Source organism: Ixodes scapularis, unplaced genomic scaffold (genome assembly GCF_016920785.2).
Source record: "Ixodes scapularis isolate PalLabHiFi unplaced genomic scaffold, ASM1692078v2 PGA_scaffold1__304_contigs__length_218370807, whole genome shotgun sequence".
Taxonomy (NCBI): domain Eukaryota; kingdom Metazoa; phylum Arthropoda; class Arachnida; order Ixodida; family Ixodidae; genus Ixodes; species Ixodes scapularis.
In genome coordinates, this window is record NW_024609846.1 from 114,379,180 (window position 1) to 114,395,358 (window position 16,179).

The window sequence follows — 16,179 nt, forward strand, 5'->3', positions numbered from 1 at the left end:
CTCTTCGTTATTTTCTCGGGCGTCCGCATTTTCTTTTATTACAACACTTTGGCGACAAGGAATTACTACACCAGCCATATTTGACAGAACGTGGCATCTTTTAATGTCTCTGAAAGATCTGTTTGATTGCTCAGTATCATACCTGAGTTTTAGTCAGATTTTATCCCTGAAGGAACAAGAGCCAATGAAAGCCAATTCCACGGCAGTTTGGTTATTTCCAGAAAGTGATACCAGACTTAATTTAAGGAAGTATTTTCTAAAATTTCAATCGTTGCATTTAATACAACGGTGTGATATTGCTCAAATTTAACGTTATCTTTCTTGTTCGATTCGTTGGCGAAAATATTGAAACTGGCTTCCGCTTGCACATATATTACAATCACAATACAGATGTGTGGGCTTAACATTGTAGCTTCGCCGCACTGACCACACAAGTATAGGAGTGTGATTTATACAAAGGTGTGACTCAAATACCAAAAGCTTTCTGAAAACGACTGTTTATAGAGGGGTGCAACATGTAGTCCAGAAAATACAGTGCACAGGGTTTCAGCTACTTCTTGCACACAGAACACCCGTAAAGCCATTTTTGTCATTTGATAGTTCCAATCAACCGTTGCGCCCCTTCGGTTTTATCTTCCCCACTTTTTAAGCGTGTGCTAAAGATTGAAATTTTAACCTCATGACAGGACTAGTAGAGTACAACTTTAAAAGGTTAATCAAAACGAGGTATGCTGCCTGTTGCGTTTTTACAGACAATTTAAGAATGCATAAAGTTCCATTGTGAATGCCTCTGTGCACATGTAATTGACTGAGAAAAATAGAATGCATTACGAACGAAATATCTTATTCCCAATAAACACTTTCTGAATGAATGATATATTGAAGTGTTGCAAATGTGAAAAAATAACTACTGTACTCATTTTATCTCAAGGAACCCTAGAAAAAGAAAACAAATTCAGCTCTCAGGAGAACATTACTCCGTTCACCTTTATGTAGTAAACTGAGGTAATAAAATGCGCATTTCAGGCCAGATATTTCTTAGTTTATCAAATTGTACATAATTCAAAATGCAAAAAGCATGATTTTGTTTCTAACAACATTGCATAAGAACTTACTAGGGTATTTGCACAGCGCATGGACTATGTGCCAAACCTGCTTTCTGTCTGACGTGACGACGGGTATGGTATAGAGTACCTGTTTGTAGCGCCGGTAGTAGCTCTGGATGAGTACGGCAGCAGCCCTCTCCTTTTCCTGCTCCTCCTGCCGTTTGCGACCCTTGTAGGACCGGTACGCCTTCTGGATGATTCTGGATGATTTTGGCTGCCTCGTAGAGTTCTCGCTGCTCCTTGTCTGTGGTGCATGTGCGTCACACACTTAGAAGCTTGTAATGTATTAAACCTTCCCTGTGATATTCCTTATGAAAGAAATTATTATTTAAGGTATTTAGAAAATTCAAACTTCTTGTGTCTCTTCAAAAAAAGAACCTAGTCAAACATATATAGCAAACATAAGTTACGACTTGTGGCAAATATTTACAAAAAGGAGTACAGAGGTTTGTATCAGGCAGCCATGTGCAGACATCAACTGCAAAGAAGTGCAAATGTTCAAAACTTCCTAATATTAAGCTAAATAGAGGAGTATAGTCATTTAACCTCCTGATTACGGTACATCGCCAAAGTTTTGAATAATCTGAACTACAGCCTAGCATAAGTTTACATCAGCAGACTGAAAACTTAGCCCTGTTCATGTGCTACCCCCAAGGTATGGGTGTACTGAAAGGAAGCGACACACACAGGGTGGATGCGCTGGGCAGGAAGTGATATACCCATGCAGTCCACAACACTCTTTCTAAAGCACTCACATTGAGTACCCTAATTTATAAGAAATCATACAAGCTTCCTTCCCTTATGACACCCCCTCTGCTTTGCCATAGCTGTGAGACGATTCTAGCAATTTGCCTTCTTTATTTCACAGGAATATCTCAAACTGCACATCAAGTGCTCAGAGAAATGCAGCAAGGCGGTGCACCTGAAAGTGTGAGATTGGAGAAGTCCCTCTCCATTATCTTCCCGGAAGCCTTGAAGAATTCGCAGAAGTCTGCCGTTGTTGGCGGTGGCGAAGGAGATTCGAGCGTGAAGCTGCTCGGGCTCTGCAGGCACGATGACGAAGCGGGGCTCAGCGAGGACGAAGGGGTTCCTGCCTCGCAGTACCTGCATCGTGGCATGCAGAGCGATGAGCTTGTCTGTGAGAGTTATAATCATACTTGGATCAATAGCAGCGTCTTTTGGTGCTATAGGGTTCACAAAATAAATTAAGAGAAAAGGTCTAACACAATCCCGCACATCTTGGCAACTCAGAACAGCGGGGCATATACAGGGCACCATTGGTGGTCTTTGTGGGCCCAGATTGGGCCCAGAGCGAAATTGCAGTAATTTCGAGAAAAACTCCTGCTTGCGCTAAGATGAAAAAAAAAAATAAGAGCAACAATTTAAACTTCGAAATATTCTTTAAGCATAATATGTGTGGCACCGTATCGGCAGTTTGAATTACTGAGGTGAACAAGCTAACTTCTGGCAAGCACTTCGTTACTAGGAGGTAGGGAGCAGCGGTAGTGAAGATGGCTTCTAGACTTCTGGAACTCTCGCGACTCCCGACATAAAGCACCTTTTGGCGACATAGCAAATTTCAGCACACCCAAAAAGGACACCTTGGTTGCATAGGCGCACGTCCAATAAGATCACCATAAACAGCCTGATGATATAACCATCTGTCAACTTGATAGCAAAAATGTTCATACATTGAGAACGTCACTACTCATTAACACTTTGCAATGAATTAGCCTCTCTATGGTTGTTCAATGCCACCATTGTCCTCAGTGTTATGTTGTGTCTGCTTCACTTCTTCTAAGTGTTGTCCGACCTACTGCTATTGTACGCTCCTTAGTCGCAATAAAGCAGTTCATCCACAAGCTCCGGCCGAAAAGGTCCCACTGGCAAGTTTCCACTGGTAACCAATGACAGGGATTCGGGAGGTTTGTGAACATTTATTACATGTCAGCCAGACGAAGTGAAGAAGCAGCTGCAATGCTAGCCCGCACTGCCGTTTATGTAGCCTACAAAATGAATGCCACACCCCCGACGGGAAGTATCAAGACGGTGTGGTCGTAATAAGAAATATGCATGCCGTCAGTGTGACAACCAATTAACCAGGCATAGGCAGTATCAGACATACCGTAAAATCCCAAGAGATGCCCCACCCCTGACAGATAGCCCACCCCTATTTTTGGCTTGGTTTGCTATATTTTTTAAACACCGAAAAATAGCCCATTCCTATTAATTGTAGTGCTGGGATCAGTGATGGCCTCGGCGTAAATACATTGCTGACTGGGAAGTGTAAATATCTTTGCTTCGTTGCCGGAGGAGACACGGCCTTAATATAGCAATTTTTCAACTTTTCTTGATTGTACATTGAAAGTTAGCCCACCCCATACTTTCACCCGATTTGCTCTTGATGTTAGGTGGGCTATCTCTCGGGATTTTACGGTATGTATCTTTGATACTATCTTTCGATACATTTTGTGTATCGGTATTAAGTATCACTTGCCAAAAATGAAAGTATTGGTGTATCGGTATCGGAAATACATCTTTAGTCTATTGTGTATTTTTACAATACTTGATCAATACTAAAAAATAAAAAAAAGGATGTGCAGCAGGTTTTGAAGATTCTGCAAGTCAGACTTTGGGCCAGCAGCGCTCGCTCAGGAGGTACCACGCTGAAAAAAGGGATACGTTGATCCGTTTTTTGTTCTTTATCCATTGATAAAATCTGTTTTTATGGAATACAACATGGGAACATGCTTGTCTGCTCCTGTAGAGAGGTTTTTTCATTTGTTTCGCTTTTACCATGGCCGGATCGCATGGCTTTTTTAGACCGGCGGTTTGAGAAAATGCTGTTACTTAAGACCTTTAAGTAAAGGTAAAATCTAAATAGAAGAGATTAGAAAGATATGTTTTGCCTAATAAAAACTTTTAGGCCTTTTTTTTTTTATTGTTTTCCTTCTAGCCTTTAATGCAGAATGTTCAACTTCAAACGTCTGTTAAACACATATTGCTGAAGAAATAACTGCTCGGCTTTCTGAAGCGCACGGAGCTTGCACTTTTAAGCACAGGGCAAAGGCAGAAGCAACCCGGTAAGTACTACAGTAACAAACGAAAAGTTTCAAGAAAAGTTCCTAGTTTATTCGTGTGTATATAGTCAAGTGCTCAGAAACCGGTTCACATGAAGAACATTATAGTTAAAAAAGTATGCTACGTTACTTACGGAAGTGATATTTAGGCGTATTCAGTCCAATGCTAAAGTTCTAACAAAACCAGCTGCGCCAGCAGTGGAGCCTAATGAAATCTGTGTGGTCGGATTCGAGCCTTTTCAAAAACGGTCTGCTATATCGAATACACTAAATATTCCAGAAAACGCGAATAAATTTTGTAACTTAGCTAATCATATCACCAGCTTGATTAATATCGGCGATTTCAACAATGTATCGAACTATCAGAAATATAGTATTGAGTATCTCTATCGTAAATCTATTTCGGTTCTTTATCGGTATTGGAAATATAATTTTTGAGGGTATTGGGTATCGGTATCGAAGATACTTTTTTGACGTATCGTGTCCAGCTCTGCATATTACACCAGCGCATACTAGCAGTTCACATGGAGTGGAAGACTGCACTCACCTGTAGTTGTGGTCGCTGAATTCGAAGCTGAACTCGTCGCTGAGCAGGGGCGGAGGCGGATCGTCCATGGAGCACATGGCTGAAAGGCCGGGGCTGTGCGGATCGGGAGAGAGAAGTAGGAACAAGCCCTCGGCCTCCATAGCATCCTCCTCGTCCTCTTCCTCCACTTCCCGTGACGCCTTGATCCGCTCCGGCAGAGCGGCGATGATCTGCTCCGCCAGCGTGAGCACTCGGCTATCCGGAGGCACGGCCGCCACGCCTGCATCCACAATGCACGACGAGCCGGCCAGGTCGCACACCCCGCCGTGGCTTTCCCTTCTCCTGCCCAGGGGACTGGACCCTGTTTGCGTACACAGAGAAAACATTGATTAAGGCACGGGTTCTGAAACTGGGTTCCTAGGTACACGAAGCTCCCTCAAGTACCCCCCAGGGTTCCTCGAGTTCCCGAATTTCCTTGTCTGTCCCTGCCCCCAGGTAAAGTGTTCTTCCAGCCTAAGCACTAGTTTAGCAGATCTAAGTCCCCCTTTGATGCACATCTATGGGTCAGAGACTTCATAGTACTACTGTTTTACAAGGTATGTGGAGTTTGTCAGTGCTTTAATGAACAAATGCTGAGACCATGGAAGGGGTTCCTCGGCTATTAGTCTTAGAAAATGGTGGTTCTCAACATTGAAAAGTAGAGAACCTCTGGATTAAGAGAATATTTGAGGCCTTCGAGGGCATAACGAAAATTCCATGTGCAGGATAATCTTTCTACACCTATGGGATGACAGAACTCAAATCAAATGATTCTCCCAAAAAATCTAGGTCTCCTAGCAACATGTCGGTGGCCACTGTGGGGCTTTCAAACAGTTCCTTTTCAAGTTCTTTCTATCAGCTTAGACAAGAGTACATGAGGGCACCCTAGCTTAGACCATGTTCATGATTTGTTAGAAGAGCATGAGCACAATTAAGCAAACATTGTACTATGCACACTTAGTACTCAAAAGAATGTACTTACAATAGGCCTTTTGGAAAATAAGTATGGAAATATTTTGTGGCAAAATGGGAATGACAAAAAGAGTGTCATATGAGTTTCCGAAATTTTCGAAGTTCCTGTCAGAAAAACGTTTAATGATTTAAACAGAGAAATACTTTTCAGATTAAACTGAATAAAAAATATCACTTACTTCATATTCAAAATTTCAAATCATTTCCCAGACTATCTAAAACATATAACCATATTGTCACGAATGATAATTGATGAGGCGATGAAAACTGAAGCAAACAAAACGTTTAGTGGGGCGAACTTGTGCCCAAAACAAAATAGAAAAAGGCTAGCATCGCAGGCGTCAAAACAGCAGGATCGAACACTGGGGCGAGACTGACCCTGGCTCGCCATGCAAAGTACCTTATGTACACGCGTGGGCTTTTGGAATATATTCGGCGTAGAAGGTTTGGTGCATAGAACATTAGAACCTCGAATAAACAACAATGTTCTCGAATTCAACAGAACGCGACATTTCCAGAAATAATAAAAAGGCGCGTCCACTCTGAGGCATTGAACCTCGAGCCCTTTGGGTGGGAGCCAAGGACGATAACCATTTGGCCGTGGGCGCGCTTGCTCGCAGATGCATGTGGCAATATTCGTAGGCAGTACACTCTAATCTCCCAGTTAAACCCTGTGCTTGAAAACATTGGACATGTGGCTCCCTTGTTAATAGCAAATAGGCACTATTAAGTTGGCTTTATAAACCATGATGCATTAAGTTGTTAATTTACTCCTGAAGACACTGGAAAATGAAAAATAGACACTTCCTGGCCTCTTCTGTGCTGCTGGGTGGCACATGCACATTTATTTCTCCCGTGTGATGTACCGGCAGAAACATTTGTCCTTGCGTGCGCTGCACTATGAAAGCTTCTTCATCAGTAAGGACTTTCATATTTTAGAGAAAAAATATTCAATATAAGGCCAGTCTGAAACTAAAGACTTAGTGGAAACTTAGAAATCTTAGACAAAACACTGTACCAGAGGGTGGGATTGGGTTCTGCATTTCTATTTCTTCATCGGAGACTCCAACAACATCGATGAATGGGCTCTCGCTGTTTCCTGGGGCATCTGCAAAATGACGAAATGGAAACCAGATAAGAATTTGGAAGGTGATAGAAAGCAAAGTAAAAAACAAAATCACTTTCCAACGTTTCATAAACTGAACTCCATGGAGCAAATATGCGGCAGACAACCAAAGAACATTGCCCAGCAGTTTGTTTTTTTTGCACGTAGTGCAACATACACTGTTCCGATACCACACACAGAGTGAACACTGCAAGCGCAACTCGTGACTTTTTTTTTTTTTATCTATGACGTTTAGCCTTAATCCCCTCTGTTTAAAAAGTAGTTTTTATTTCCAGGCCACTGTAAAATTATAAAAGGCACATAAAGATGCACTAATAGTGGCTAAAATAAAATAACACTCAAAAACTCCCACAATGCAAAAAAACAAACAAAAAAACTCTGCCTTTGTATTGTGAAGGCAGGGAACGATGTAGAGCTATACATTCCAAACCACCATTCACATGCCCCTAATTTCAATGTAATGAAACACCTAAAAACATGCAGGCTGTCAAACCTTACATGCACAGCATTGTGAAATGCGCAAGTTCTAGGAATAGGGGCTTCTTAAATGTGCAAGCTTATCAATCTCAAGCTGCTTCTTAGAGCTATAGGTCCTTGCATTCAAATTTTTTGAGCACATCACAAAGTAACAGTTGTGAGAAATTGTTGCAGAAATAGCCCCACAGAAGGCCTGAATTTTTTTTTTTAGATCTAAAACAAAATTGGGGACATACAAAAACCAGGATTAACAAAATTTTTAATAAATTGCAATGGGAAAATAATACAGCTGTTAACTATGCGGTCAATATTTAAGGTCAGAGATATACACAGAAAATACACATATCCACACTCATAGCCTTGGTGCCTTTCAGCCATGCAAAATCATTGAAACAAAAATCAGTCATTTGAGCTAACCCCCATAGAAAATGTACACCGCAGTTCACCTTACTCCAGATCATTAAAGGGGTGGTGCAATTGAAGGCCGAAGTGCCCCTCAACCCTCACGCTGTCTTTCAAGTGACATGTTCTGGGGGACCACCTGGTCCCCCAATGGGTTCTTTCTTCAGAGACCCCAGCAGCTTCCTCCACAATCGTCTACTTTTCAAGGGTTAGCACCGCCGGAGGTTGTGGAAAGCACAATCGAAGCAAAGGACGGTTTGCCACGGGGCTGATGGCGAGTGTAGCAGCGGAGGGGTCAGGTTTTGTTGACTTCCACATGTCCTTCAGAGACGTAACACCATAGTTCCCATAACCGCCACACGCCGCAGCAGATCAGCAAATAATTTGTTTTTACAGCGGAGCTGTTAAGGGCTAGTTTCCCCAGGATAGCGTCCCCCGCAAAGAATTGTCGACACAAAACTCTGGACAGCTAATGCCATCTATGAGCGATGGCGGCAGCCAGACAATCGGCTTGCCGGCCTTGCTCGTAGATGGCGACAACCTTTCCAGCCTTTCCACTCTGGTTTTCACCAGAGTGGAAAGGCTGAATTTCTCTAGGCGTCGTCCTAGATGTCGCCCTCGAGGTCATCCTAGAAGTTGTCCTTGAGGTCGTCCTAAACGTCGTCCTTGAGGTCGTCTTTGAGGTTGTCCTTGAGGTTGTCCTAGAAGTTGTCCTTGAGGTCGTCCTAGACGTCATCCTTAATGTCGTCCAAGAGGTTGTCCTGAGGTCGTCCTAGAAGTCATTCTTGATATTGTCCTAGACGTCGTCCTCGAAGTTGTCCCAGAAGTCGTCCTTGAGGTAATCCTAGACGTTGTCTTCAAAATCGTCTTAGAAGTCGTCCTGGAGGTCGTCCTAGACGTCGTCCCTGAGGTCGTCCTAGGCGTCGTCCTTGAGGTCGTCTAGATGTCGTCCCTGAGGTTGTCCTCTAGGCGTCCTCCTCAAGGTCATCTTAGAAGTCATCCTTGAGGTCGTCCTAGGCGTGGTCCTTAAGCGTCTATTTTGAGGTCGTCCAACTGGAAACGCTAAAAGATTTTTCCTTTGTGATTACGCAGTGGAATATCAGTTTATTTGGGCAAGATGGGACATTTTTGTCACTTGTGTCTGAATAAACAATATAAAATAAAACTTTCAGCCTTTCCACTCTGGTGAAGAAGGAAGACCAGCAAAGCTGTACTATGCTGGGACAACCTCAAGAACGATTTCTTGGACGACGTCTAGGACGACCTCAAGAATGACGTCAAGGATGACCTCAAGGACAACTTCTAGGACGACCTCGAGGACGACGCCTAGGACAACCCTGGGGGGCTACGTCTAGGACGACCTCAAGGACGACGCCTAGGACAACCTCAGGGACGACGTATAGGACAACCTCAAGGACGGCTTTTAGGACGACCTCGAGGACAACGTCTAGGACGACCTCGAGGACGACGTCTAGGATGACTTCAAGGATGACTTTAGGACGACCTCGAGGACAATCTCTCGGACGACCTCAAGGACAACTTCAGGGGTGACGTCTTGGGTGACCTCAAGAACGACTTCTAGGATGACGCCTAGAGAAATTCAACCGCTCCACACTGGTGAAAACAAGAGTGGAAAGGCTGGAAAGGTTTCTGCCATGTATAAGCGACGGCAGCAACCAGACAACCAACAAGCTGGTTGTCTGGTTGCCGCCATCACTCATAGATGGCGGTAGCTGTCCAGAGTGTTGTGTCGACATTTATTTGGTGACGGACACGAAACTGGGGAAACTAGTCCTTAACAGCTCTGCTGTAAAATATGAACTGCAAATTCTTTCAACATTAAAATTGTTGCACTATTCCTTTTAAGGGGTTAAGACACAAAAAATAAAATGAGATAATTATACTGCTGGAACTCGTAGAAGTCTTAACTAAACTTGTTTTGTAAGCAACAGCCTAGTTTCATAAATAAATTCCATTGAATCTCAGGACCATCGGATCTGCCCATTCATGAAGGCCGCCATGTCTGAAAGGCAAGTCACGTAGTGCACCCTCGTTTCTCCATATATTATGCACATATCTGCCAAAATCTTTAGTGGTGCGGCAACACAACTTCAACCTACTCTTGCATGCACTCACAGACTTGGCTTTCTCAACACTTAGGCTGCTTAAATTTCCTTGCTTCCCTCCCGTGTTTTGAGCTGATAAAGCTTATGGCATTGCTCATGTCGTTGGAATCTTTTGTTTCGGCTAGGAGAAAGGAACAGACTAGGAGGCAAGGGAATGAAGTAGCCACATAGTGTGTAGCGTGCGAGCATGGCGAGCATAGATAAGCATAGAATGAGACAGCATTCAACTACTCTAAACGACTTATTTTTCGCGGGCTCAATATTTCGCGATTTAGGTCAAAGCTAAAGTTTTGGAATAATTCACAGGTTCTAATTTTCGCAACGCAGTGGGATCTCTATGTAGATTCCAATGTGTTTACATTTTACTGGAATTGTTAGAGGGGACCTATTTTTCGTGAATTGTAGGCGATTTGCAAAATTAGCAGAAATTAGGTTTTCGCAAAAATTTTGTCGTTTACAGTATATGATTACAATCATCTGGTTCATGGACTCCATGGCGTGATTACTCTAGGCAGGTTACAGGCAGGTTATACCGGAATTCTCTCAGGATCTCCAAGTCACCCAATGAAAATGAGTGACATAAAAAATTAATTCTTGCAATTACTAGAGCTTGAAAAACGTGAAACTTGGAGTGTATACTAAGTAAGCCATGATCATTTCATATCAGGATTAATCTACTTATTTAATTTTAGTGCCCTAACCCCTTCAAAACTAAAACAAGCAGCAGGCATGCAACTATGTAACCTTGAGAACTATAGTTTAGAATAATTTCAATGCTTTTAGGAGACATTCTTTAAGACAAAGAAGGATTAGATTATAGTTAAGAGAGGATTTTCTGCCTTCTTAAGAAACAAAATAGTTATGAGTTCACCTGGTTCAAGGACAACATTGTTGAGGTCCAACTTAGACACGAGACGAGATGAGAGCAAAGAGGATGCTGGGAGAGATGCCAGCCCTTCGCACATCCCACTGTCAACTGAAGAACGCTTTGATGACTCCGCCTCGGTTGAGAAAGAGCTCCCCATCGAGCTCCCGCCATCTGCCGAAGCGCGCTTCGTCAAGCGGCCGTGTGAGGTTGTGGCTGTCACAGTCATAGAAACCTTGCAGCTTCGCAGGTGTTGCTGCTGCTGCTGTTGTTGTGGCACCTGTTGCTGCTGCACCTGTTGCGGTTGTCCAAACGAGCTGCAAAGCAATGACCAACCCTTTACTGTGTACTACCACTAATATACCATAGAAGACCTAAGCATCCTTTATGTCAAAACTTGACCTAGTTTTTCTTGCAAGGTCAGGTCTTAAAATGACTTTCAGAAGCTGTTTATACTATCATTTAGATGCGCCTTTCAGGGTGCAAGGAGTTTTCAAAACTGCCTTTGCAGGAGTGTTTCTTAAGATTTTTTACCAAGACTCAGTTTCAGGTTTACAGCTATTACCCCCAGGGGAGAAAGTAAAAATATTTTGTCTGTAGTGGGTATGACAAAGAAATAAATTTACTAAAAGCTACTATATATACAAAGAATGCCACCTATGTTTGCGCTTAGTACCTTTCCATTTGTAAACTGAGTTCATTTAACCAAAATAAATAAGGATACTGATCATGTAAAAGGAGTGACTACAGCTATCCAATTGGGATTCAGAAAGGAATTGCATAAAAAAAGTTGAGTATAGGGATGAATCTCTCATACAGATATCATAGCACTATGGAAGAATATGTCATCCATTTGTTCCCTATGGGTACTCGTTCGTCACATAGTCTTGTTACTGTCATCAACACACTTTTCAGATTTTTTGTGTTTGTTTGCTTTCACATAATGAGTCCTGCATCTTCTCACTTCCTTGTGTTATGCCCGTATGGGCACTCAAGGTTTAAAAATAATGAATGATGATGAGTTTCTTTAGGAAGTTTGCTTACGGATGGTTTCTGAAATTTATGGACAAACCGGTACAATGTTTTTGGTACTTGTCCACATCTGGTGTATAGTCCGATAGCAAATTTACGGTGTTGTGCGAATATTTCCATTTTTTTATGGTAGTTTCTAATACGCCATTCGATATTCACCTCGAGATGAACTGCGACATTCATACTTTTCTAAGTGTTGATCGCGGCGGGTTAGCCCCAATGAGTGCGCTTCTCGCCGAGCACACGTGCACTGCGGGGAAGCAACACCCGCGGTGCCCGCAAGCTCCGCGGGTATTGCTTCACCGCAGTGCACTGGTGCTCGGTGACAAGCGCACTCAACGGGGCTAACCCGCCGTGATTATGCAAGACTGTATCTTCAGTTGCGATGTCTTGACGACGGCGTTCAACATTCATGCTTTTTTTTTTGTCGAATCTAAATTTAAGGAAAGAGTACTGTTTATAGCAAGCAGGTTTATAAATCCCCTCGATAGGTTAGCTGCGACAAATTTGTACACATGCCACAGTTAATATATATAGTTACATTAAAATTAACTGAGCTTAGAAGTAGACAAGTGGAGGGTTAGATACGAAATTCACGAGTTCAGCAGAATTTTTGTTTAAGCATGCATGGTGAACGGTAGCGAAAGGCTTGAAGAAACTATTCAATATTCGATTAGAAAATATTTGACCAAGACCACTATTTGCTTTGAACTCGAAATCTATTATTCGCATATGACAAGAAATTTCAGATGAAAAAAAGCTTTTTCTTAGATAGTCCATATATGGTGAATAGTCCGCATCCTGCGCGTGGTTCACACCAGGTGCATATATCGCACGTAAAATATTCTCCTACAAAACACACCTTGAAAACTATTTGCTTTTTTAGTGCACAAAGAAGCTTGTATCATACAGGAACCACAATTCACATCTCCATCATAATAAATAATCTTCAAAAACCAAATCCTTGCATAGTCCGTGCCCCTGTAAGTACAGTCGATCCCGATTATATGAAACCCAGGTATTCTGAAATATTGTCTATTTCAAACAATCAAAACATCCCCTCGAAAATCTCATGTAAAAGTATAGGCACCTTGTACATCTGTATTGATCTTCACCACTTGGGACATTCGATACATTGAGTCGATACACCCCTGGTAGGAGGGCTTTCCCCGAACAGTGCCCTCACTGCGCGGTTTGTATATACGCTGAGGATAAACGACTCTGGCCGCTCTAACCACGGGCAACAAAATATGCAGAGGCAAAAAAAAAAGGGAAAAGCGGTTTTTGGGTAGTCGAGTGTGTCCACAATGTTTGTGCAATCATACTTTGAATGCCTTATATCTGTTTACCTTTTTCTGCAGACGTTTTTGCTTTGGCGTTATTTTTCTGCCTGATTTTACATCAGACTTCTTTCTGTGCCTTTTGTTTGACTTTTCTTTTATGAATAAAGAGTGTTTTTTTTACACAGTTTGCTTTTGAGTGTTTTCTTATTTTTGCTTTTTAGTGTTTTCTTATTTTTGCTTTTCATATTTTTGTTTTCCGTGGCCCGTGCTGTTGATGTCGCGGCCACGTGCGCGAGAGCGGCGGCGTTGCCAATTCCCGCCAACTACACTATAACAAGGCTATTCTCTATTTGGTAAGTTCCCATCTGTCACGATCATCAGTACTTGCTGAGACGCGGGGAAATGTTAACTGGAGTTTAAGTTGACATTCTTGTTTGTTTGTCTAATTATCAGTATATCAAAGTATTTGACGATCCCCTTTGAATTCAATACTGCAGCTCGACTGTAGTCTACACCGTGTAAAATTTAAACTTCAAAACGTGTATTGTCTGTGGACCATAGTGGGCTAAATACGATAAATGCAAAAAATGACTGTGGCACACGTGCACCTGCAGTGCATACCTGGCCACCGAGGAAGTGTCCTGCACCGCATGCTGCTGCTTGCGAGCCCCTTGCTCCAGCTCCTCGTCAAGGCTCGGGTGGGTGCTCTGGCGGGCGAGGCCTGCGGGGGTCTGTCCGTCAGCACTGGTCACCCTCAGGGCAGACGCGTCCCACTGGAGGAGCAGCAGAGCCACTTCCCTCTGGCCACGGGCGCACGCCCAATGCTGCACACAGGCAGGAAGGAATTAAGAGTGGAAAATATGCTACTACCATCGGACCAGGGGCGGATTTAGAGGGGAAGTCCAGATGTCCTGGGCCCCCTCTTGATTTCTGAATGTGTAAAATTTAGGTTGTGAAACGAGGGAAAGGGGGAGGGGGTTCCTAAACATATGGTACGCTGACCAACACCTGACCCCCCCCCCCCCCCTCCCTTTAGGAAATTCCTGCATCCGCCCCTGCTTCGGACACCATTTTGCACAGAGAACTTTTCGTGAAAATGTTTACGCAGTGAGAGGTGAGCCTGCCTTGGAATGGTGCCTCATAGGATATAGCTGTAGTGTTACAATGATTTTATGAATGTATACTGGTGTAGCCCTCGTCTACGTCGAATTTAGCATCTTATTTGCTAGACCTATCTCACAAGCCAGCGTGGCTATGCTGCCATTGCCACAATGCAGCTTGGCGCTAGTCTTTCTACATGGTACGACAAACTCGCTTGTGCTCTGCATGTGTGCACTCTACTGCCAGTCTCCTGTAAAGTAATGTCAAGGTGGTGCCATGCATGGTACCGTATCTGCACGATTCTAACGCGCCCCAAATTTTAACACGCAGGCAGATTTAGCTCCCAGATATTCAAAAATTAAATTGCTGCTGATTCTATCGCGCAGGTAAAACAATGAAGGTTGAACACATACCTCATAGAACAGATTATATGAAATGCACGCCAATACAAAAATAAGCTTCGTGAACTAGTCGCCATTGTCGGAGTCCGACGATGATTCCTTGCTCTCCACAGAGGTAATCCTTGTTTTTGTCTAAAATGTTTTTGGCGCCGCGCTTCTTGCGCTTGTACGAGTGCGCGACCGTCGCCTTTGGGGCGGTCGCACACTCGTCGGTCACCTTGGACAGCTGTCTTCCACACAACTTTGCGAGCTTATCGGGTCGCTGGGATTGCGAGGCCACGCAGTGCTGCTTCTTTGTTATCTCTTCCCGCCAGCATGATGGCCTTTTGTTTAAATGAAACCTCCTAGTAGAATTTCTTTTATTTTTCTCTTAATACTGCAGACACAAGTCTGTAGACGCGAGAGTATATGCGTGATATGGATACCAAAATGGTGAATGTAAACAAATGGTCATGATGGCGATATGGCTAGCCACCTTTTACTGAGTATTGCATTCTTCTTTTTGAGTTTCGTTTTAAGTTTGATTGTAACGCGCATGTAATTTTGTGCACCGATTTTGGCGAAAAAAAGTGTGCATTAGAATCGTGCAATCACGGTACTTCAATCAGTTAAATGTTCTGACTTTTTCTCCCTGCCCCCACAATGAACGGTAGCCCACTCTATTTTGCGCAAATTCTAGGTGGCCCCCTTTAAGGCGCAGTCACGCTGCACATACATAATACAAAGGACACAGTATTCCGTGCAGGTGCGACGACAGAATTATAGGCGGACATGTCTCAAGCACGTTCCAAGTTTGTTTGCTTGTATGCTTTGAACATGTCTTCAGACAGTGTTTGTATGAGCAGTGCAGTTTGTATGAGCAGACTCTTCCTCATACAAGAAAGAGTCTGCAGACTGTCTTTTGTATAATGTATGAGCAGTAAGATTGAAGCTTTAGAGACACCACAGATGTATCTCTACTTCCTGCCGCGGAGGGCAGGTCCCGCTCGCTCACCAGGGGGGTGCACTCGCGGGCGTCCCTGCCGAGAGGGTCGACCTCTGCGTCAAGGGTAAGAGAGGGGTTCTCCTGACGCCAGAGTAGGAGGGTGCGCGCCAGCCGGGAGAAGCCCAGGGCGGCCGCCAGGTGCAGCAGGCTCAGGTCGGGGCGGCTGAGGGCCTTGATCGGGGAGCAGTCCCCCCGGTGCACCCACGAGCCCCAACGCAGCTCCCCGCACAGCGACACCAGGCGCTCCTCAAACGGACGTTGCTTGTCGGCAAACCCCTACAACCACAGGAAGGCCTTGTCAGTTGCTGGTCAATGGTGTCAACAAGAGAATGTTTCCAGAACACTGTTTTCCATTGCGTCCACTCGAACTGGGATTCTTTCTATCGTGTGCTTTTCAATTAAATTGAAAGAGTGCAAAGCGAAACTGCAAGATTTTTTTATCAAAGGTGTGAGTATGAAAAAGTATCAGGGCCACCAAAATTACTTTCAACTTAAGCTAGTGTATTTTTGTAGAAAATGTCTTCGGTTAAAACCGATGCATAACATATACTCAAACAAAACAAGAATGGACGAAAGTAGGTACATAGGTATTTGTCTCTGTTATATTTTATTTCACAAAGGTCAGATCACACTTGCAAAATTAGAAAATTCGACTGTA

General features: G+C 43.5%; 1 protein-coding gene across 1 annotated transcript in view; it reads right to left on the bottom strand.

The window, feature by feature from the left end:
* Nucleotides 1–16,179, bottom strand: part of LOC8053885 (calmodulin-binding transcription activator 2) — a 955,024-nt gene that overhangs the window by 23,660 nt on the left and 915,185 nt on the right. Inside the window, 8 exon segments of the mRNA XM_042290892.1 lie at nt 1,195–1,305; nt 1,307–1,350; nt 2,029–2,210; nt 4,734–5,073; nt 6,742–6,831; nt 10,726–11,036; nt 13,656–13,858; nt 15,531–15,797. Of these exon segments, the coding sequence (XP_042146826.1) occupies nt 1,195–1,305; nt 1,307–1,350; nt 2,029–2,210; nt 4,734–5,073; nt 6,742–6,831; nt 10,726–11,036; nt 13,656–13,858; nt 15,531–15,797 (1,548 nt within the window).